The 25,544-nt window shown below is 36.5% G+C and overlaps 1 protein-coding gene across 4 annotated transcripts in view; it reads right to left on the reverse strand.

The window, feature by feature from the left end:
• The window catches only part of camkk1a (calcium/calmodulin-dependent protein kinase kinase 1, alpha a), a 165,089-nt gene that overhangs the window by 55,755 nt on the left and 83,790 nt on the right, over nucleotides 1–25,544 (reverse strand). For all 4 annotated transcript variants that reach the window (XM_022665768.2, XM_022665764.2, XM_049469163.1 and 1 more), the window contains exons 3-5: nucleotides 17,838–18,296; nucleotides 9,471–9,518; nucleotides 8,763–8,816 (exon numbers count right to left, since the gene is read on the reverse strand). In XM_022665768.2, coding sequence (XP_022521489.1) covers nucleotides 8,763–8,816; nucleotides 9,471–9,518; nucleotides 17,838–18,149 — 414 coding nt within the window. In that variant the 5' untranslated portion in view covers nucleotides 18,150–18,296. The remainder of the gene's footprint in view (nucleotides 1–8,762; nucleotides 8,817–9,470; nucleotides 9,519–17,837; nucleotides 18,297–25,544) is intronic.

Here is a 25,544-nt window from a genome sequence, read left to right on the forward strand (position 1 = left end):
TGTGTTTAGCCAAAAGTTCCAGTGTTGACCTTCATTGTTCTCAAACAAACACTTTCCCTCCTCACTTCTTTCTTCCACACTGTAGAAAACATCCCAAACACTCATTATAGGTCGCGTAGGTGGCGTTCACACTTTTTCAAGAGGGTGACACAATCGGTTCTGACGTTCTCGCATTTCCATATTAATCAAACAAAGAGGCTTTATACAGCGGAGCCGACCCAGTCCCATCACCCGTCCCCCGGCCTTAATGGAGCTCTCCAGGTTCGCCTCCCCGCAGCGGCTCCGGCTAAGTGATTGCAAAAGTGATTATGGAAATCCACGAGCGAATATGGAAATTCGCCAATGAATAATTGAGTGGCAGATTCTCGAGAGTAATCAGCTCAAAACGAGCAGGTTTAAACCTCGGCATAGGAACGCCGTGGAAAAAAGAGGGGTGGGTCAGGGTCCAGGGAAAAGAGGAGATACGGGGTCACGCCTAGAGGTTAAACAACACCCATCCAGCACCTCAGCTTCATAAAAAGGGCAATCTAATTTTAGAGTAAATTAATTCATTTAAAGTAAATGCAAATAACTTAAATATGTTAGTTTAAAAAGTTATGTAGTGAATATTACAGGAGAACAGCAGTGAACACGCATCATTATAAAACTAACATTTCTTTAGCATGTCATTACTGCAGGATCTTTTTCGGTAATTATGAAATAAATTGTCATTATGAGACAGAATATTGTTAATATTTTGTAACTAGGGCTGGGGGGTTAATGAAATTAATCTAATTAACTGAAATCCTGTTTCAATGCGATTTTCAAACTGGGATAATCAAGATCTTTCTACAGCTCTGGAAAAAAATTAAGAGAACACTTCAGTTTCCTAATCAGATTCTGTGACTTTGCTATTTAAAGGTATATGTTTTGTAAAATGAACATTGTTGTTTTATTCTATAAACTACAGACAACATTTCTCTCAAATGTCAAATAAAAATATTGTCATTTAGAGCATTTATTTACAGAAAATGAGAAATGGCTAAAATAACAGAAAAAGATGCAGAGCTTTCAGACCTCAAATAATGCAAAGAAATTAAGTTCATATTCATAAAGTTTTAAGAGTTCAGAAATCAATATTTGGTGGAATAATCCTGTTTTTTAATCACAGTTTTCATGCATCTTGGCATGTTCTCCTCCACCAGTCTTACACACTGCTTTTGGATAAATGTATGCCACTCCTGGTGCAAAAATTCAAGCAGTTCAGCTTGATTTGATGGCTTGTTATCATCCATTTTATTCCTGATTACCGGTATATTCCAGAGGTTTTTAATTTGGTAAAATCAAAGAAACAATTTTTAAATAGTCTCTTATTTTTTTCCCCAGAGCTGTATATTTAAGATATTTTAAGATATCACCCAGCCCTATTTCTAATTACTTGATACCGTTTAAAAACAAGATACAATCTCATAAACACAAGATGTTTATTTCATTACTACACCATAAAATGTAATTTTCATCATTTTGATTTCATAATTTTGACAACTTGGCAATACCTGGCAGCAAAATACTTCAGTTGTATAAAGCCATTCAAATTGTGTAAATACATTTTAGAAATAATAATAATATTAATAATAATAATAATTAAAATAAATAGTTAAAATGTATTTATAAAGTATTCATAAAGCAAAACCGGTGATTATGCTAAAATATTAATTTAGAAATTGTTTAGTGGAGTTACTAGATGCTTTTCAAGTGGCTGTTATGGAGTAATATGGACTAAATGGTAATTATACAGCAAACCAGCATGTCATTATGACCTCTTCTGGTATGAGTGGATCAGATACAGCAGCAGTGCTGCTGGAGTTTTTAATCACTGTGTTTAATCTCTCACTGTCCTCCACTCTATTACTCTATTACACACTCCTACCTACTGTAGCTCCTCCACTATTTAAAGTAAAGTCAGAGACAGAGGCTCTAAATCTGTTAATCTGACGCTGCACAGTTTGTGTTGGACATCCTCTAGTCCTTCATCAGTGAGTGCTTACAAGACACTGCCAACAGGACACTGTTGGTGGATAACTCTCAGTTCAGCAGAGACAGCAAGGGTGTTTAAAAACTACAGCAGCACTGCTGTACCTGATTCAATCATACCAGCACAACAAATACTAGCACCTCATACACCACTACTATGCTTATCAGAGCTGAGAATGATCAACTATGGCTGTAGAAACCTAAAGGAGTTGGTCATAATCTTGTGCTCAATCGGTATAGTTTCCCAAATGGTTTCTATGGCATTCTTAGGAGGTTGTTGGTACAGTATTGTACGTCTGCTAAATAGCTATTTTTTAGTGGCTAGGTGGGTTTTTATGGTACCACAGGTGGATGCTACACACTTAGAAAAATAAGTAAATATTTTACTTAAAAGAGTACAAAGCTTGTCGCTGGGGCTGTACCTTATACTGAGGTACAAAAAAGTACCTTTCAGTAAAAGTCCTTTTTTGTACCCATTTTTTTTGTGCCAGTAAAGATTATAAAGACTATAAACATTAGCATTACCTGAATATGGCTTTTAAATAAAAAATGTGCAATTAAAATATATATTGTTTATTAGTACAGTGATACAGAATACTGAATGTACTTTTTGGCTGGTTAAATGGTACAAATCTGTACTTATAGCTGTTAGAAATGACTTTGTACTTCAGAGGGAACACAACTGACCCTGTAAAGACCAATATTGAACCTTTGAGGGTACAATTATAAGGAGTGTACTTTTGTGTACAAAAAAGTACTTATATAGTACCCCTGTTTTTTTTTAGAGTGTATGGTGTTACTAGGTGGTTACTGTGGTATTCCATTTGGCATCCAGGGACTAGTTTATAAACTGGACAAAATACAGATCCCCTGGAAACGCTCAGAATATTGTAACCATTGTTAAATGGTGTTGAATCACCGTGCTGTTATAATCCGGCACCAAACATGTGCAGCTTCCTCGTACAAGGCATCCAAAACACCCGGACAAATCCACTGAACAGCGTCTCCTCGTATTCCTACAATGTCTGATTAGCATCTCATCTGAATGAAACAGATTGATTAAAAAAAAATAACTGCACCTGTGTCTATTCTCCCGTGGTAAAAAGCAGAAGGAGCGTGTGTTGTGTGAATGGAGGAGAGAGCAGGCCGTGTCTTATGTAAGTAAGGAAGTGCTTTGAAACACATTTCTGTTCATTACAGACAGAAACGCGCAGCCAATTTGCAGCACCTGCGGAAGAGATTAGGCCTCCGCCGCGACTGAACGGGGAAGCTGTTTCAAACACAGCGCCCGCTTCCTCCAGGGGAAGACTGGAGATGGGTTCTTTTTTTTTTTCAGGGGAAAAACAACAAAATGACAGAAAAACAAACCGTTTTTCTGTCATTTCCTGGGTTTTGTTTGCTGAATTTCTTTCTTTTCTCAAAGGACACAATGGGTGAGTCATTATTCAGAACAAAACAGCTGTAATAGACTCAAGGCTGCTGCTTCTCAATGATAATGATTCACCTATTCTCAATCATAACCAATGGGTATCATGATATCAATCATATAATCAGGTGCTTGCTAATAAACAGTATTATATACAGGGATGTACAAAGGAGTAGAGACCCAGACTTTAGTAAAAGTACTTTAAACGCTCTATCAAAAACAAGTATACTAAGCATTATTATTATGCTATATGCTATAGTGCACTAAAGTGTACTCGAGTCACATTATTAATATCATATATAGTATATTTAAAGAGTGCTAAAATGGAACAACTTTTTTGTACTTATTATACTTTAATTGTATAAAAATAGTACAAAAGTCTGACTTAAATTATGTTAAGTGTACTTAACTGTACTAAAATTTAACTATTTTAAATATACTTAAGTAACATTTAAACTTTAATACTACTTCATGTATATGTATATACATGTATATGTAACCCCATATATTTAAAAAATGCTTACAGTAAAATTTTAATACATTTAATGAGTATTACAACTGTATCAATATTATACACTGGGTATATTAGAAATGTACTAAAAATTAATGTTAAATATATTTAAATACATTACAGTACAAATGTGGTTCTTGTTCCTGATTTTTGTAAGTAGAACACTTTTAGTATACTTCTTTGTGTAAAAAAAACATTTTTTTATACTGTACTACAATTTTTAATTTATGTTACAAATGTACGTATTATGTAATAATACATTTAAATGTATTATTTAACACTGTATCCTATAATTTACTTCTATTTATACTTTCTAATTATGATTACAGAGCATTGAAATTTGAACATTTTGACTGATATATTAATGTAATACCTAAATATATTGTTAAAATATTTTAACAATTTATTAATTTAATTTACTTCTTAAAATAATTACATGATACATTGTACTATATATTTATATTTCACCAGGGTAGCCCCTCATTTCCAGTGAAAGCGATGAAACTGATGATTGAGTATACCAAGAGATTTTGCGCAATTTCTTGCTCTGATGTTCCTACATGACTGTGCACCACTGACCAATGCAAGACCTGCACAGAGTCCTGACCTCAACCTGACCTCAAAAGAACACGTTTGGAATGAATTAGAGTGGAGACTGTGAGTCAGGCCTTCTCGTCTAACATCAGAGTCTGACCTCACAAATGCACTTTTGGAAGAATGATTAAAAATTCCCATTAACACACTCCTAAACCTTGTGGAAAGCCTTTCCAAAAGAGCTGAAACTGTTATAGTTGTAGAGGGTTGTGTTACAGCACAAACTGTTTATTAACAGATTTTGAGTTAAACAGGATGAGAAGATGCGATCGGTTTGGTTAAAATAGTTCCATAGCTGCTCTGTTTGTAGTTGCGTTGTTGTAAGCTCTGCATTATCGGGCGTTTCAGTCAAAATTGTGGAAATTTAAGCTTAGTGTAAATAAACAGAAGCACTTTACTCACCCAAATAAACATTTTTCTGTGTAAATCAAAGATCAGTGCTCATTTGACTGAAAGATTATTTATTATTATTTTTTTAAATAATTAAAGTTTTGTTTACTTCTGCGCCCTCCCCCTTTATATCAGCTTAAAATACCCTATATTAACTGGAAAATATACACACTTAAGCTTTTATTTTAATAATATCAGCTCTTAATCTGATATTAGTGGTTGATAATGTGTGTAATAATGCGTATTTTTAAATCACTGGTCTTATTCATTTGTGGGACCGCGTCTTTGTCTGCGCCGCCTATTGGAGTCATGCCGTTTCTTCACTCTGTCTATGGGATCCAGCGGCTCCCAGTGATCTATAACGACATCGCATTTGGTTTGTATTTGGCTTGTAAGCGCTGCATCATTGCTAGTTCACCTGTATAAGGCAGAGTAATGCATGGAGAGCTTCGGTTGCAGTGCATTACCGGCTGATAATGTTACTCATAAAACGCCTCTCAGCCAATATAAAGATACAAAAGAATATTTTAAACTTGCTAAAATACTTTACTGCAGTGTGTCTTGAATCATTCTCAACACAACTGTGCGTATGGGTGTAAAGGCAGACAAGCAATTACTTTTGGTAGTAAAGTGTATCAGCCTCAGACTTTCTAGTTTAAATAGCAACCTGTACATCTGCTAGGGAGTGTCCACCCTCAAGCGCTGACACAACTCACTGACCATCTGTCCTGGTAAGATTCTGCAGTTGAGCAGGAAGTGATGCCACCCTTTTCTCCTCTCCTGCACAGCCCTTACAGGCAGCTGAATTCATGAAGGTAAAAGCAGGACATGCAGCGCCGAGAGCAGACTGAGCAGTGAACGCCGGGAACAAACGCGCTCACTATGGCAACTCGGCTTTCGCAAGAAAATTACATAATGATGCCGTAATGGAACACCTTGGAACAGCTGCTGTGTCCGTGCTGACGCGAGGCGTTACTGTTTTATACATCTTTATATTTAAATGCTGCTTCATACCAACAACAGTATGATATTGTAAACGGTATTCAGTCAGTATGATGGGAGATGTGGAGGAATACAGCTGTTTATTCTGAATAGATAACAAATAATGATGAGCGCTGGCTGGTTGTCGATGTTTAGCCCACATCCTGGCAACAGGCAGGCTAGCACTGGTTATGCATGACCATCATACTGTATGTGTGTGTGTGTGTGTGTGTGTGTGTGTGCTTGTGTGAATGTGTTCTCAAGTCTGGGTGAGCAAAGAAAGCAGATACACTGAAATAAACATTCTCAGCAGAAATCCGACAAAAATAATACTATACGCTTTTTTTCCAGGTTTTCATTGCAATTTTCCACTTTTTTTACTGCTAAATATATTAAATAGCCTTCATGTACTTTTATCTTACTTTTCCAACAAAAAAGCTTTTACAAAATCTATGATTTGAACATATTAAATTAACTTTTTGTAAGTTTTGTGTAAACAAACCAACTAAGCACAATACAGGTACATCAGCAGTGCTATTTTAATCATGAATTTAACTCAGCAGTGCAATCCTAATCATGAATTTACTCAATTCATTTTAATCATGGATTTACCTCAATTCATTTTAACTCTGAATTTGCCTCAGGAGTGCTATTCTAATCATGAATTTACCTCAAATTATTTTAATCATTAATTAACCTCAGTAAGGCTATACTAATCATGAATTGACTTTAATTTATTTATATAAAAAAATTACCTCAGCAGTGCTACACTAATCATGAATTCACCTTAATTTAATTTAATCATGGATTTACCTCAGTTCATTTTAATCATACTTCAATTCATTTTAATTATGAATGTACCTCAGGAGTGCTATTCTAATCATAAATTTACCTCAAATTATTTTAATCATTAATTACCCTCAGCAGGGCTATACTAATCATGAATTTACTTTAATTTATTTAAATAAAAAATTTACCTCAGCAGTGCTACACTAATCATGAATTTACCTTAATTTATTTTAATCATGGATTTACCTTAATTCATTTTAATCATGGATTTACTTCAATTCATTTTAATTATGAATTTGCCTCAGGAGTGCTATTCTAATCATGAATTTACATCAAATTATTTTAATTATAAATTAACCTCAGCAAGGCTATACTAATCATAAATTTACTTTAATTTATTTAAATAATAAATTTACCTCAGCAGTGCTATACTAATCATGAATTTACCTCAACTTATTTTAATCATGACTTTATCTCAATTTATTTTAATCATGAATTTACCACAGCGGTGCTATACTAATCATGAATTTACCTCAATCTATTTTAATAATGAATTTACTTCAGAAGTACTATTCTAATCATGAATGTACCTCAGCAGTGCTATTCCAATCATGAATTTACCTCAGCAGTGCTACTACTTAGCGAGCAAGCTCAGCAATGCTATTTTAGTCATACTAGCCCTGTAAAGCTTGTATCTCCTAGCTGGAATACAGCTAGTTTGTTTTTGCCAGTGCTGTTTTATTCACGTTTAGCTAGTTAGCTACCTCAGCAGTGCCATTATAACACATTTACTTTAGCAGTGTAATTGTGGTCACACATTTAGATCAGTAGTGCTATTCTAATCTTAAATGTACCTTAGTATTGCCATTCTGTTCGTAAATTTACCGCAGTATTGCCATTCTAATCATAAATTTACCTTAGTATGGCCATTTTAATCATGAATTTATCTTACTATTGCCATTCTAATCATAAATTTACCTTAGTATTGCCATTTTAATTATAAATTTACCTTAGAATTGCCATTCTAATCGTAAATTTACCTTAGTATTGCCATTCTAATCGTAAATTTACCCTAGTATTGCCATTCTAATCATACACTTACCTTAGTATTGCCATTTTAATCATAAATTTACCTTAGTATTGCCATTCTAATCATAAATTTACCTTAGTATTGCCATTCTAATCATAAATTTACCTTAGTATTGTCTACAGACTATGAAAGTGTGGCTTAGCTAATGTCTATTACGCACAGGATCAATAAGAAGGCTGCTCACAGAAGCAGGTGATCTCAATTAAAATCCATTTAAAAGGTCTACACAGCTCAACCTCCCCCACGATCTCATTTACAAACACTTCTCTCTTCATCCTGCTCAATTCTCCTCTCACGACTCTCCCTCGCTCTCAAATCTCCCTCGTTTATTTGCGCTGTCTTAACCGGTGTTATTTTCATCCTGCTTCTCTCTGTCCGTCTTTGAGGCCAGCGGCCAAGTAGCCAGCTTGACCTCTGACCTGTTAGTAGACCACATGCAGCCGGTGGAGACGAGCAGGTAGAAATAAAAACTGCACCAGAAATCATTTAACCAGCATCAGCCAGACACACACGCAGACGTGCTGTAGAGACGTGCAGGGTCATTAGTCTTCTGAGCACCAGAAGGTTTCAGTTTCATGTATGTGATTCCTGTAATGTATGTAAGATCTGACCACCACTGATGCTACAGTCTTCTGAGGTCCTCTAATAACTGCAGCTTAATGAGGTTTACTATTTCCCAGCATCCTCACAAACATACTGTATATACAACCAATATATACAAGCTAACAAGTTAAAAAATAATACGCTCTACAGTATTGAGATGTGGAGCAGAGATTCATTCACTCTTCTGGGGAGAGGTAGGGTATTGGGGATGAGGTGGGTGGTGATTTTCCAATGTTCTGACCTCACCAAAGTTTTTTTTTTTTTTTTTTTTTTACAGCAATGCTACAAAAATACAGTGGAAATGCTTGTGTGGCCAGGAGAGACACAGTAGTTACTCCAACAAAAGCAGGATAAAACTAACTCACATAATTCTTGTCTTCATCTTCGTTGTAGGCCAGTTTGACCACTCCATAAGAGCCCTGGAGGAGAAAGAGGAAAAAAAAAAGAGAGAGAGAGAAAAGCAGTTGAGGAGGACAAGAACTTATTTAATAGAGCACTGAGTGGTGCAGCAGAGCCGCTGAAACAATGTGGGACCATTAAGCCAATCCTTCAACCATTAATTTCTTGAGTAGTTCTTTCCATAATATTAATATTAGAGCATTACTCATATAGTAACTCTACCGCTTCACAACTTTACAACTGATGCTCTCAAACACATTAAGAGACAAGAAATTCAAGTAATTAACTCTTGACGAGTTCAGCACAGCTGTTAACTGAAAGCTGATCATTCCAGGTGACTCTACCTCATATAAAGCTGCCTGAGAAAATCCAGCCAAGATGTGCAAAACTGTCATCTAAGCAAGAGAAGCTACTTTGAGAAGAATCTAAAATATAAAACATATTCCGGTGTGTTTAACCCTTTTGTTTCTGTTTACTAAATAATTCCATATGTTTTTCTTTATAGTTTGGATGACTTTAGTATTAATCTACAATACAGAACACTCCTAAACTAAGAAAAAACACTGAATTTAAATGAATGTAAATATATTAATTACTGCAAATATATTAATAGAAGCATAAAAAAGTGGTTTTAATAAGAATTAAATTAAATTTAGAAAAAAGTCTCAACTCACCTTTCCAATTTCACTCTTGAGTTTGTACTGATTGAGCTGGATGCAGTCCTGAGTATGAGAGACAGAGAGAGAGAGAGAGAGAGAAAGAGAGAGACAGAGAGAGAGAGAGAAAGAGAGAGACAGAAAGAGAGAGAGAGACGGAGAGACGGAGAGAGAGACAGAAAGAGAGAGAGAAACATTAAATCAGTCCAGCACATATCTCACGCCAGTAGGCGGTTGGACAACTCTGTGGTGATGAAGAATGCTGTGTTTGTTACAGGGAGAAATGGAGGAATCTCATGTCTGCTTAGTTAATGACTCTTATTATAGCGGCGTTACTTTAATTACAGACCCAAACTGGCTCTGTCTCAATGCCACAGCAACAATTACACCATTTCAGAGGGAGATCCTGATGCATAAGGGTTAAATAAAGGGGTGGGAGGCAAAAACATAAGGACATGACATCAATACAAGTGCACCTATAATGCAGTGCAAAAACGTGATCATGTGCATCATTATTTTAATGCAACCAATAATAACCCAATCCAGTATAATCACTACTACTACTGCTGCTTTCTGTTAACTCATAAACCAGACATAATACATACATAAGAACATCTGTGATTTTTATATAATGAATGACGGTTTTCCTCTTATTTCTTCCTTTTTTCTTTCCACTGTCTGTCTCTCTCTCTCACTGTCTGTCTCTCTCTCTCTCTCTCTCTCTGCTATCGCTCATGCAGCAGGACAATGACCCTAAAGACACAAGCATGAGAAATTGAGAATTGTGCAATTGGGAAAGATCTAAAAAAACAAAAATAGAGCAGTTCACTCCAGGAAGCTCAGCAACCTCCCAGACTTGTGGAAGGAGTAATGGGCTAAAATTCCTCCAGCCCATTTAGCTGAAAAAAAAAAAAAAAAGAAATTTCATTTCCTGCCAAAATGATGAATAGATGGGCCGAGAGAACCTGAGCCCTCTCAGTAGAGGTAAGTCTCTCTAATGTTTCTATTCCTTAACTAGCCTGTAACAGCTGTTTAAGCGGCTGCCTGCGCAGACATTAATTCTGCAGCCAGCTGTTCTACTGCTCTATACACCATTATTCAGTCCTCCTGATTCCACACACTGAGGAGAATCCACAGGGAAGCACTGGAGGAGAATCAGAGCAGGAGAGGAGCCAGGCTTTAGGCCAGGGGGACACTGTGTGATTTTTTTTTTAATCAGGTGCGTTGTGGAGAGCTCACACTGCACGGTCCGACTGACACGCTGCGACATAGGGGCTCACACTCACGTGAAACGAAGTCCGTAGGCACAGCTCTTTTTACGAATAAGCGCTCGGTTCAGCAGAATCAGGGCTATTTCAAGGTATTTTTGGGGCTCGAAGCAAAACGACAGAAGCACCTGAAGCTCATTCTCTCTCACATCCTGCAAGTGCAGTTTTGGAAATAAAAAAATAAATAAAAAAAGAGAAAAGCACTTCCTCTGAACATAAATTTACTCCTTATTTATCTTCACTATTATTATTAACTGAAATGAAGCACAATGCCACATCCTCTCATCCCCTCATCCTCTCTCAGCTTCATTTCATATTTAATTGAGAATCAAAATTTGAAAAATGTAAAAAAAATATTTTTTGATATATAAATAATAATTATGTATATTTAGTTTTTGAATATAATACCAAAAAACAAACAACAGCTTGTATTTTGAGTTTAAAATTTTATGATCTAAACAAAAATGGGACATTAAAAAGCAACCTGCAATACTGATAGAAAAGCATGAAGGAGGCCTGTGTGTGTGTTTCTATGTGTGTGTGTGTGTGTGTGAGAGAGAGAGAGAGAAAGAGAGAGAGAGAGAGAGAAAAAGATTAACAGAAAAAAGAAAGGACAACAAAGAACAGACTATGTATGTATGAGAAAAATAAAGTGGAGAAAGAAGGAGAGAGTTACAGAGCAGAGAAACAGGACAGGGAAAAAAAGAGAAGACGACAGAAAACAAGTGAATAAAAGAAGATAAGAAAGAAAAGACAGCAATGAAAAAAGAAAAGACAAAAACTGACAAGAGGAGACAAAAGAGGAATACGAATGAAAGAAAATAAAAGAAAAAACAAGAAAAGAAATTAAAGACAAGAAAAAAAGAAGAAAGAAAAGAAAAGAGCAAATGAAAATATAAGAGACAAGATAAAGAGGCATCATTTTCTGCAGATGAACAACACACACACACACACGCACACACACTATAGCAATGATGTATTGTCTAGTGTGTGTGCGTGTGTGTGTTACTGTGTCAGATGAATAGCTGTGCTGCTCCAGAGCAAAGCAGAGGTATTTCACATTCTCCCACTGACCTACACACACACACACACACACACACACACACAGACACACACACACACACACACACAGACACAGACACACACACAGACACACAGACACACAGACACACAGACACACACACAGACACACACACAGACACACACGCACACACGCGCACACGCGCACACACGCGCACACACGCGCACACGCACACGCACACGCACACGCACACGCACACGCACACGCACACACACACACACACACACACACACACACACACACACACACACAAAAACACTTTCCTGGTAATAAGTCACAGGCTTCCCATCATCCTGTCCAAGACCTCACCATCCATCTCTCCTCTCTCATTTACACACAACTGCTGAGCTTCTCTCACACTCCTCTCCTTAACTCATATCCATCCCTCATTCAGTCAACACACACACCCTCCGACACACACACACACACACACACTTATAACGAAATTGAAAAAATAAAAAGCACTGCCACTATAATCAGGAAAACACTGGTTCGAATCCTGGTCATGCAGCTTACCATCAGCAGCTGGAGCCCTGAGAGAGCACACTTGGCCTTGCTCTCTCTGGGTGGGTAGCTGGCACTCTAGGAGACATGTGCTAGTCTTCATTCTCTTTGTGTTGGGGTATCACAAGTAATGGGGGATATACAGCTGAGTAGCAGCTTTTTGCTAAATAAAATAACAACATCAGCACTATGTATATATATATATAGATATACATGAGAGGGACAGGGAGGGAGAGAGAGAGAGAGAGATCAGTAAGGGAACAACAAGACCCAGTGAAAGGAAGCTATAGAGTGTCAGTCAGTGGAAAGTGAGAGGTATCCCTGTCTCACAAGACAAAAGACTCAATACAATGACAATAACGGTCAATTCCTTTGACCTCCACCTGTCACTCAACCTCAACTGTGCTCATCTCTGTCAGCGACTGGCTCTGATGTTGTACAGTATATAGATGTACTATTAAAACCACTGAAAGTTGAAATTAATATACTGCTCTGGGAAAAAAATAGACCACTAAAAATTATGAGTTTCTTTGATTTTACCAAATTGAAAACCTCTGGAATATAATCAAGAGGAAGATGGATTATCTCAAGCCATCAAACCAAGCTGAACTGCTTGATTTTTTGCGCCAGGAGTAAAGGCATAAAGCTATCCAAAAGCAGTGTGTAAGACTGGTGGAGGAGAACATGATGCCAAGATGCGTGAAAACGGTCATTAAATACCAGGGTTATTCCACCAAATATTGATTTCTGAAATCTTAAAACTTTATGAATATGAACTTGTTTTCTTTGCATTATTTGAGGTCTAAAAGTTCTTCATCTTTTTTATTATTTCAGCTATTTCCCATTTTCTACAAATAAATGCTCTAAATGACAATATTTTTTATTTGGAATTTGGGAGAAATGTTGTTTGTAGTTTATAGAATAAAACAAAAATGTTCATTTTACTCCAAAATAAACCTATAAATCTCTTATTTTTTTCCAGAGCTGTATATTCAAGTTTAAGAACACTCCTACTGTTTAGTAGTGCAGTAGCAGTGCTGTATGTCAGTGATGATTATAATATTGTATGTAGAGAAAAAGATACAGGACTACAGTCTGTAATGATAGAACTACAAAGTGTTTTATATGCACACAATGCAATGCAAATAAATAAAGCTACTTAAAAAGCTACTTCTTACCTTTTGAAGGGAAACACAGCGTGAAGCTGATTGAACTCACTAAGTAATAAAACTTCATTTACAGGTTGGAAACTGACAGTGTGAAACATTCCAACATTACAGAACTCTACCAAACTGAACTCTCACTTTAACTGAACTAAATTCTCAGCGCTTATCCTTCTTAGCTTCATGAGCTTTTACATAATCTTTCCAAAACTGTGAAGATGCTATCAGATAATCCTCCTTATTCATCTGTGAAGTTCTTCACAAAGAGTTCAGAAACACTGCACAGTTAAACTGGCTGAGAAACTACAGACATCTGTGCTCACAGTCACATAGAACACAGCACAGGCAGAGCGCCATGCAACTAATCTCAGCATAAGGAACCAGCAAATATGCACTAAAACAGTGAAAATGCACACAGTTTTACTCAGTGATGGTGATTATTGGTCCAAAAATTAGGGGTTGGACAAAAGGTGCTTTTCGGATTATCAAACAAACTTTAATATTAGATAAATATCACTTGAGAAAATATAAAAAGCACTTTTTAAATCATGTCATTTATTAAGGGGGGAAAAATATTCCATCTCGCCCCCCATAAATTAACTGTGATTAATTACACTTTCTGAAAAGCTGAGTTAATTTCACTACTAACCACAACCAGGCCTGATTAACTGATTACTAATCCAGAAAGCACTTAAACTGAACCTGTCTGACAACATGAAGCAGATAAAAGATCTCAAAAATCACTATTATGGTCAGATCTTAAGAAATTCAAAAACAGTTAATAAAACAAAGTCTGTGATCATCAATCAGTCTGGAAAAGGTTACAAAATAATTTCTAAAGCTTTGGGACTCCAGTGAACCACAGTGAGAGCTATTGTTCACTAATGAATAAAACATGAAACACTGGAAAACCTTCCTAGGAGTGATCAGCTGACCAAAATTACTCCAAAAGAGCATGAACAACTCATCCAGAAGGTCCCAAAAGGACCCAGAACAACATTTAAAGAACTGTAGGTCTCACTTGCCTCAGTTAAGGTCAGTGTTAATGATTCAATAATACGATAATAAGATTGAGACCGGTCAAAATTGTCTTCATGGGGGAGTTCCAAGGCAAAAAACAACACTGATGACCAAATAGAACACAATGGTCCATCTCACATTTGATACAAATACATCTTGACGATCCCCAGAACTTTAGGTCAATATTCTTTGGACACAAAATTAACTTTTTTGGAAGGTCTGTGTCTTGTTACATCTGGTGTTAAACTAATAAACACATAATTTCAGAAAAAAACATCATACTCCATGTAAAACATGGTGGTGGTAGTGTGATAATGGTCTGGGCCTGCATTGCTGCTTTGCTTCCAAGGGTGGCACAACCTAGTTATTAGGTGTAAGGGGCAAATACTTCATAATACTTTTATACGGGGCATCATATTATTTTCCTTTGTGATACTTTATCAAAACACAGCATCAAATATGGATATTATGCTCTAAACTCCCTGAGACTCACCCTCCCCAATGTGACTTACTAAAATGACTGCTTATTTCTCCACATGTTGACACTAATCTAATGAATGGGGTAAACCTGCGATAAAGAACACTGATTGTGAAACTCTGTGAAATTGACACAAAAAAATCATAATTTCTGGTATTTGCCTATTTACGGGTATTTTATCCTCTTTAGTAACACAGATGCTGTAAAATACTGTAGAGAACTGTCTTGCAATATATCGTAGTATCACAGAATCATGGCAATCTCTTATATATATTTTTTTTGTATATTTTCACCAATAAAGTTTAATTCCTTTCCGCCAAGTCCTTCTCAAGTGTTTTTTTTTTTTGTCAATACATTTATGAATATTAATTATGCATTCCAATGTTATTTGTAAACCATACTGAAAACTAGGGGTGGACGATATGGCCCTAAAATAATATCACAATATTTCATGATATTTTCACTATAACAATACTCTTTGCGATATGACAAAACACTAAATAGAAAATGTATATATTTTAAGAATGTTCTACTGCACCAAAATGAAAATGTAATTTTAGTATTGGATATGACATGATATGTCATGACATGACTCTTACTGAGATATTAAAAAATACTAGAATTTTATCAGATTTGTAACAGAAATTAATGATCCAGAATGTCATGCATTTTAAATATCTCAGGATTAAAGTAAAATAAATGATACTGGACAGATATAATCTGTCTCTAGTAGATATAAAATGGGAAATGAGAACAATGTGAATTTTTCTTTTTCTAAAAAAAGCAAAAAAAGTAGTGCCCTGATATGATAATTAAATAAATAAATAAGTAAATAGTCATGTTATTTGGCCAGAATAACACAGCCCTGCCTTTCTGTCCTGTCGAATAGAGCTGCACAGTAAATGGATGGTTTAGAACTAATTTGCTCAATTCAGACAAAGATAAACAGAAGCTTTTTAGATTTCTTCTCGTCATCGTTCACCAGTGCAGACTTTATTTTCACTGCAGATTCATTTGGGGGGAAAATAAATATAAAAAAAAAAAAAACTGCACTCTCTGACAGCCCACCGTGAACACAGCCTCGGCACAGCAGATTCCTGAAAGCACTTACTGTAATTCTCCTCCTCAAGGGAAACAAATGAATAGAAAAAGGACACCATTCGCTCTTGGATTGGTGTTTAAAACCAACATAATGAACGGAAATGAGGAGGAAATGACGGAGAGGACAGTAACCACAGCAACAAACAAACAAGATACACCCTCCCTGACCACACTTATACTCCGAGTAAAGACAGATACAGAGAAATACAGTGTTAATGGGCGGATGAAGGAATAGACTGATCGTTCGCAATAATATTATTTTCTTCTTTTTTTTATCTATAAAAATCTTTATGGTGTTAATAGCAGTCCATTTTGTATTTGTTTGCTATTTATTGTGAAGGTTTACGAGAATGTTTTACTTAGCGGCAAGACCTGCTGAATTAGAAGAAAAACATGATGACACCACTTTTCCTTACTAGTGTCGCATAATGTGCCTTATGCATAAAAATAGACCAGAAAATAGACGTTTATTGATAGTGCACCCTTTAATTCAGTGCCTTTTAGTGGAAAAAATACAATAATTATTTATATTTGCAGTTTATACCCTAGTCTGACATTTCTTTTGATGTGTCACATAATTGTAATACAAATTTGTTTCATACAAAATGCCAAAATAAACAAATATTTACAGATTATTTATACAGAAATGTTACATTTCTATAAAATAAATCTTTAACATGTATTTTGTTGCAGTACTATATTCTTTAAATTAATACAATATGTATCAGTGTTTTGTCATATTCCCAACATTGTTATTGCAAAAATCTAATCCCTAAAATATCCCTTCTAGACAGGCAGAAAGATAGATACTTCAACTTGTCAAAAAATGCATGTTGGATTTGTTTTTACTGCAGTGGAATAAAAGGTAATTACACTCCACCACTGAAGGGGGAGCCCAAGAGCTTTCTCTTATTGGAAGCTCTGATGGCTCTGATCCTGATCTTTGCTCCATTTATCATTAATATGTATGAGCTGCTTAGATTGTGAATTTTTGATTGATCACTGAGATCAGGTTTCAAAATCACTGTAACTTAAAATCTTTTAATTTTACCAAAAAATGTCATTGCACCTTATAATCTGGTGCGCCTTAAGTATGAATTCTTCCAGTCAGGTATTAAGGAGCAGCAAAGCCACTCCGCTGATGTACAGCGTTATACAGGAGTTTTATTGAAGTTTCTCCAACATCAAGCCTAAAGCAGCATTAGCACTGGCCGCTAACCACAGCGCTAGCTCTTTCTCCGTTCAGAGGTGAGTAATTTCTGCCTGTAGTCTGCTGCACCCAGCCTTAGTGTAAATCTGGAATTCTAAGCTTACTGTAAATGAAAAAAGCACTTTACTTACCCAAATTAACAGTTTTCAGGAGAAAAATCTGTGTAAATAAAAATCTAGTGCTCATTTAACTTAAAAAGAAAAGTTTTTTTTTTTCTTTAATTACAGTTTTTGATTACTTAGCTTAGCTTTATTTAACCAAGTCAGCGCCCTCACCACCACCCAGCAGCGAGACCTGCTGAACTAGGAATTAGGAAAACATGGCGACACCCCTCTTCCTTACTAGTGTCACATAAAGCGGCTTATAATCTGGTGCACCTTGTAATATGTTTCTTTGACAAAGAAAATAAAATTAGGCTATTTTCAAACATAAAAACTTTAACTTTAACTTTAAATTCTTGTTTAAACTCTGCAAATCATTCTAAACTATTTGTGTATTCACGACTAAAATACGAATTCCCCCCACAATGCATCACTGCAGTCAGCAGGTCAATTCCTCACCTGTGCGTCAGAGATGGAGACGCGTTTGGACTCGATGGTGGGCCGACGCGGCGCCCGTGGGGAGATGTGGTGGTACCGCTCGGCCCCGCCCCCCGCAGACAGGTACGTCCCCCTCTCCTGCAGAGACATCTTCCTGCCGGACAGATGCGGCCGCTGGGTCATGGGCTTCCGGAGCCCCGCCCCGTTCCTCAGCCCGTTGGTGGAAGGGTCCGTTATGGTGATGGCGGCCATCTTGTCGGCCAGCTCAGTTTGGGAGGAGGGGTCGGGGTCGGACTCCGTCCCCAAGCAGCCGGGGTCCGTGCTCATCGCCATGACGACTGGACTACAGTAGGAGGAGCAAAAGGAGAGGGAGAAGGCAGGGAGGAGGAGCTTGGAGGCAGGGAGGGAGGGGCCGGTGGAGTGCTTTCATCAACCGCTCACCCTCACCACCCCTCCACGTGGGTCTGCAGCCTGAGAAAACTGAAGAAAAAGAGAAAAAGAGAAAAAAAAACCTTATAATCAATGAAGGCTGCTTCTTTTAATATGCTGAGGAGTGTTCTGCTCTATGTAAATGAGCTATGTTCTGATTGGCTGCCCTGTATTGCGCCTTTTCAAAACTATTCTAACTATTTTTACACAGAAAGTAAGTAAGTAAGTAAGTTTTGTTTATAAAGCACTCTTTACACAGCCTACACTGACCAGAGTGATGTACATAAAAAGTCTAATGACTACACATTAATAAATACATAAATAGTGACGTGAACAATGCAGAAGGGGTACCCACTATATTCACTGCACGCCACTGTGAAGCTTATAGGCAGAGATAAAAACAAAATGTATTCTATTAAAAAAATATCAAGAACAGTGTGGTAGAACAAATTCTGATGGGGACAAAAGCAGTGAGTCCCTGATAAATCACAGTATCGATATACACATTATTTGTAATTTAATTGTATGTAAAGTCCACCAGAAGCATGATGGGAAATAATCTCAGAAAGAATCTAGTTGCGGTCTTGCAGTTAGTGATCCCCAGTCTTTGTAAAATCTTACCCTGTGATTATTATGTGAGTAAAAAGTCTGTGAAGAGTCTAGGGGTGGGCGATATGGCCCTAAAATAATATCATGATATTTCATGGTATTATCGCGATAACGATACTCTTGGCGAAATGACAAAAAAAAAATAAAAAATACACTACTGCAACAAAACGAAACTTACATTTTATTATTGTATATAATATGATATGGCACACCTCTAACTGAGATATTAAATATATAAAATACAAGAATTTTAGCAAATTTGTAACAGAAGTCAATGATCCAGAATGTCATGATACTAATAATAATGCACTCCAAATATCTCCATATATCCAGGATTAAAGAAAAATAAATAATACTGGACAGATATAATCTGTCTCTAGTAGATATATAATAGGAAATTAGAAATGTGTGAATTTTTCTTTCGCATAAAACAGCAAAAAGTAGCACCCTGATGTGATGAATAGGGGTGGGTGATATGGCACAATATTTCAAGGCATAATATTCACGATATTCAAAAATGTTGTTGATATTATCGTGTACGATACAATATGGCACACCACTAGACGAGTATTTAGATGTGATAGAGAGTCAGACTTCAGTCTGTTAAAAGTCTTCTCAGTCTTTTCAGAGTCATGTAGTGTATGGACAGCTTAATGCAGTCTCTTGTGGTCACAGTCACGACTGTGTTACAGTCTAAAAGAGTCTGGAATCCTGGGAAGAATAGATCCACCAAGCAAGCGAAAAAATAATAAACTTTCAAGCACTAACTGAACCGGAACGCAGAGATCTGAACAAGTATAAAGTCGCAAATAAGACAAATTAGACAACAAGTTTCCACTTCTGTGCACTGCCAGGCTGCGGTCAGCTTAGCCGCCAGACGCTCTCCCATATAACACCCCCCTCCCATCCCCTTTCACATGCAGCTCGACGACAACCAGAAGTATTACAGTCATTATGTGGAGGGTGTGAATCAAGCCTCAGCCAGACACTCATCCACACCATCACCAGATAACTGGAGAAAAAATGTGTTGGAGAGAACTTTGCCATCAGAGTTAAGATAATTAAGACTAAATACTGCGGATAAGATGTGTGTGTGTGTGTGTGTGTATTTTTCCTTTTAAAATCATACAGAACTTTGCTCTGCTTTACGCGTAGTTGAAATGTGTGCCTGTAATGGTAACACTTTATTATACTGTTCCATAGTTAATAGGTAACTAAGCAGGAACTAAGCAGTAACTAATTAATAGTGCTGCATTAACACCTAAATATTTTCTATTAACTACCAGGGAGTACTGAATAATTACTCAGTAGATAGTACTGAACTAATGATTATAGTAGTTCACTATTAACTCCACAATAATTACTGAGACTTACATATCTCCCAGAGAACTACTTACTAATGATGTCTCCTTTATAATAACTACTTATTAATTACTGCTCAAATCAAAATTAATTACTGAAAACCCTTACATGCCACCTGGGGAACTATAGATCTAAATCAGGCATATTTGAGTTAAATGCATAATAATTGAAGGCATATTTGAATTAAGCAAGTGACACCATTTGTAGTAGTGGTAACCTTAATTACCTTATTATCCTCAGTTCCTTCCAAATATTAGCAACATATAGTAAAATACTTCAGTGTGTATTACTCTGCTTAACCATCAATTTTTGGAAGAAAAAAACAACATTATAACGTTATATTATTGCATAGAAGACATTGATGAAAGTTCTCCAGAAGGCATCTAAGACTCTAAGAATGACTGTAAGACTGTAATAATGTAACAATCATTGCTTTAATATTAGGTTTCAGCCTTATAAAAGTGCATCTTCAGTGTTTGCAGTCTCACAGAGATTTATTTAACTGCGCATTATTAGGGTAATTACGGTAATTTCACAGCGGACGCAGCTCTCCTGGTCCTTCGTGTAAATTCTCTGCTGTTTGCTGATGCTGCTGCTGGAGGAGGATTAAGAGAGACTCTGCTGCTTTCATATTTCTGTATTTGATTAAAAATAAACTAGTAATCAAGATATTGAGATATTTTCCAGCTGATTTTACCCCCGGATCAGAGGAGGACTCTTTGTGGGTTGTTAAACAGCTTTAGGATGTGTGTTAGCTAGCTAAGTTAGCTAAGTTAGCTAAGTTGTGTGTGTAGTTAGCGTTAGCCAGCTAAGTTAGCTAGGTTATGTGTGTGTTAGTTAACTGGCTAAGTTAACTAGGTTATGTGTGTGTTAGTTAGCTAGTTTAAATGTGTGTTAGTTAGCTAGGTTATGTGTGTTCGTTTGCTAGCTAAGTTAACTTTTATGTGTGTGTTAGTTAGCTAGGTTATGTGTGTGTTAGTTAACTGACTAAGTTAACTAGGTTATGTGTGTGTTAGTTAGCTAGTTTAAATGTGTGTTAGTTAGCTAGGTTATGTGTGTTCGTTTGCTAGCTAAGTTAACTTTTATGTGTGTGTTAGTTAGCTAGGTTATATGTGTGTTAGCAAGTTAAATGCGTGTGTGTTAGTTAGCTAGGTTAAATGTGTGTAAGTTAGCAAGCTAAGTTAGCTAGGGGAAATGTGTGTGTGTTAGCTAGGTTAATTGTGTTAACTAGGTTAAATGTGTGTTATTATTATTATTATTATTATTATTATTAATGTATATTTCCCTTTATAATACTGTGACATGATCTGCAGTAACTCCTAAAGAAGAACAGAAGTAACTTCTCAGTAATTAGTAATTAGTTAACATGTTTCTCACTTTATAATACTGTGGTATGATCTACAGTAACTCCTAAAGAAGAACACAGTAACTCCTCAGTCATTAGTAATGGGTTACCATGTGCTGCTGTTAACTCCCGAAAAAAGAAGACAGGGACCCCTTATTAATTATCTATGAAGAACACAGGGATGCCTAGTCTGTTATCTAACACAAATATTTATTCATTTAAACATGATTTCCCCCAGAATAAGGATGTTGGACACATCTCACAGTAAAGCTGTATGTGAGCCATCACTTCTACTGAGCACATCTCCAGGAGGACTGAAGAAGAGCACAGGTTTAGAATAAACACCTGTAACACACTGACATAATATTACAAAAATGGGGGTTAAGCAGATTACTGCACATTTCAGTGCGTCCAACATTTGGAAGATATTGAGCATACTAAGGTAAGTAAGGTTAATATATGATAAGCATACCTGTCAAGTCTCCCGTTTTGGCCGGGAAACTACCGTATTTTACTCCTCTTTCCCGCCGTCCTCCCGTATTAGTATTTTCCCGTAAATTTCCCGTATTATACTAAATAAAAAAAATATAGGCCACAGGCGACAATGCACTGTGTGTCTCTCAACCAATCGTGTTGCCGGTTCAGGGAGAAAGTCCCGCCTTTCAGGAGAAACAGCCAATCAGCTTGCTGGTTTTGCGGAGCGCAGTTTAGTGTGGGGGAAGCCCCGCCCCTCCCCTCGCTGTGAGTTCAGGCAGCTAGTCGGAGCAGCTGTCGTTAAAAATAATCTGGATATACGGAGATTTTTCTAAAAGAAAGGTAACTAACCATGTAAACTGTGATGAGATTGTTTCTGATAGCTGGTTAAAAAGACTCTTCTCTGAATCAAAACATAAATTAAACCCATTGTGTGTTTAATAAAATCCAGCTTGTGACTCAGTTAGCTTAACTTTAGAATTAGCTAGATAGATATTCAGGGATTGAGAAAAATCTACATACATATAATGCCCTGCCCTGATGTGCCTGATCAGCCAAAACCTATAATTTCCAAACTCTATTAGTTCAGGGCTAGTTTTAGGGTTTGTTAGAATTTGTTTAAATCTCAATTATTGTGGTGTAATGTATTATTTAGAAGGGGTAGAAGAGATGGTTGAGCTGGAGAGAGAGAAAATGTGAAGAGGGCTGAAATTAACTGAACTGATCAGGAGTGGACTGAACAATAGAAAGAAGTATTAATGAAATATTAGTAATTGTGTAGGCCCCTTAGGACTATTATTTACTTATGGAATATATCTGATCCATGTCCTTTTTGTAAATTTGCGCACCCTTCAATTTCAATTTTAAATCTATTAAATAAAAAAAAAAAATATATATATATATATATATATATATATATATTAATTTTTAGCCCTCGGTTGGGCTGTTGGGGCGGCGGAAAAAATCCCTTATTTTTGAGTCCAAAACTTGACAGGTATGTATGATAAGTGGTGTCACCGACTTTAATATCACCACTGGTAGAATAACCTGCAGTAGCAGATAAACACACTGATAGGGGCTAGCGGTCCGGCGCTGTGGAATTACCGTAATTACCCTAATAAAGGCACTAAAAGTCTGTGAGACTGCAAGGCTAAAGATGAACGTTTATAAGGTTGGTGCTGAAAATTAAAGCAGTGACCATTAAAACAAAATTGAGTACAGTCAGTCTTAGAGTCTTCTGGAGAACATAAATAATGTCTACTATGTAATAATATTACGTTATTTTTTAATTATTTTTTTTCTTTTAAAAATGGGGTTTAAGCTGATTACGACACACTGTAGTATTTCACTATATGTTGCTAATATTTGGAAGATAATGATGATAATAAGGTAATTAAGGTTACTACTACTACAAATGGTGTCACTCAAATATGCCTTTAATATCACCACTGGTAGAATAATTGTTTGTGTAGACTGATTTAGATCTATAGTTCCCCAGGTGGGATATAAGAGTTTTCAGTAATTAATGTTGATTTGAGCAGTAATTAATAAGTAGTTATTATAAAGAAGACATCATTAGTAAGTAGTTCTCTGGGAGATATGTAAGTCTCAGTAATTATTGTGGAGTTAATAGTGAACTACTATAATCATTAGTTCAGTACTATCTACTGAGTAATTATTCAGTACTCCCTGGTAGTTAATCTATCTATCTATCAAAATATCAGAAAAGATGCAGAGCTTTCAGACCTCAAATAATACAAAAAAAACAATGCATTTGCGTTTTCATGCATCTTGGCATGTTCTCCTCCACCAGTCTTACACACTGCTTTTGGATAACTTTATGTCACTCCTGGTGCAAAAATTCAAGCAGTTCAGTTTGGTTTAATGGCTTGTGATCACCCAGCTTCCTCTTGATTATATTCCAGAGGTTTTCAATATGGTAAAATAAAAAAAAAAATCATCATTTTAAATGGTCTCTTATTTTTTTTCCAGAGCTATATAATTGAATTTTTCTTTCATTAAAACTTAGACACTCTAACCTCCCTAAGTCCTGTATTAGACTTACTAAAGTTACTGCTTCCTGTTTACGTTGTAGATACATCCAACACATCCATAATTCTTAATATTTAGTAAGTATCAGTAAGTATCATCCTAAATTGTCTTGTGATATATATTGTAATATTATTGTATTGTGAGATGCCCTGTGATTCCCACCCATAATCCTAAATATAATGGTAAAACATGGGTTCCTCACACTTTAGCATATTCTATGCTTTAATATCAGCATTGCCAATTCCTCCCACTTGCTAGGACACCACATATCACACAATGCAAAGTGCTGGAAGGGTAAAGCCAGGCACGGTCACAGAGCCACAGAGCCAGCTGCTTCTTTTCCAACTGCCGCTAATGCTACGTCACTGGACAGATGAAGGTGTTTGGTGAAGAATGCTACCTTTACATAAGCTAACAGACGCCTCCACCGGCTCGCACTGTGCTGAGTCATGTGGGAGAGAAGGGACCCAGAGAGTAAATGAGGACAGTTAGGCTCTCTATACAACCATGGACAGCTATAGCTAACAGCTTTCACCAGAGACTGGACTTCCTGTGTCCTGATTACTGAGCCAAGACTTAGACTTTGGAGGTTTTCACACCTGGAAGCCCATATTTGTGTTAAATTGCGTGTATTGTTTCATACTGCAGATTTTGATTGGTTTGTAAAATGTTGTCAGTTCCATGAATTGCTATTTGAAGTGTTGAGCTGAATTCTACTTACTTACTTACTGACAATTTTACTTATATAGTGCACCATAAGGATGCTTACAACTGATTACATTCTACACACACTAGTGGGAAGCAGCAGCCAAAATAGTAGGTCAAAAAGTATGCTGTGGACCACGGTCAAGACCCAAGGATAGGGCTGCACGATATATTGTTTAGGCATCATCATCACGATGTGATATAGTCACATCGCAGGACGTGTGATGTCACTTAAGGCAGGGGTGTCCAAACTTTTTTTGTTGGGGGCCAGAAGGAGAAATATATTTGAAGTCACAGGACACACTCTGTAATAAAACAAATAATGAAATATACCACTTTAAATAATACTTTTTTCCTGATTATTTCATTTTCACAACATTTTACTTGACTTACTATCTTTATCTTTGACAGTGTTGTGTAAACTAAGATTTTTCAAATTGATGTTTAATTTCATGATGTCTCTTAGTATTAAACTCCTTAATTACGGCAACTTCTAGACTCTTTGGCCCGTTTTTCTGCGCTAGAAATGCGCACTCTCTCCGGGCCGCAAATGGCCCGCGGGCCGTAGTTCGGACACCCCTGACTTAAGGCAATTAAATCAAACACGTCATGTTGCACGAGACAGCACCCAGGTGGGGACGGGGCTGGTGATGTCATGGACCCTGCATTGTATAATATTGTGATATATATATATATATATATATATATATATATATATATATATATATATATATATATATATAGTCGAAAAA

This window comes from Astyanax mexicanus, chromosome 1 (genome assembly GCF_023375975.1).
Source record: "Astyanax mexicanus isolate ESR-SI-001 chromosome 1, AstMex3_surface, whole genome shotgun sequence".
Classification (NCBI taxonomy): Eukaryota; Metazoa; Chordata; class Actinopteri; order Characiformes; family Acestrorhamphidae; genus Astyanax; species Astyanax mexicanus.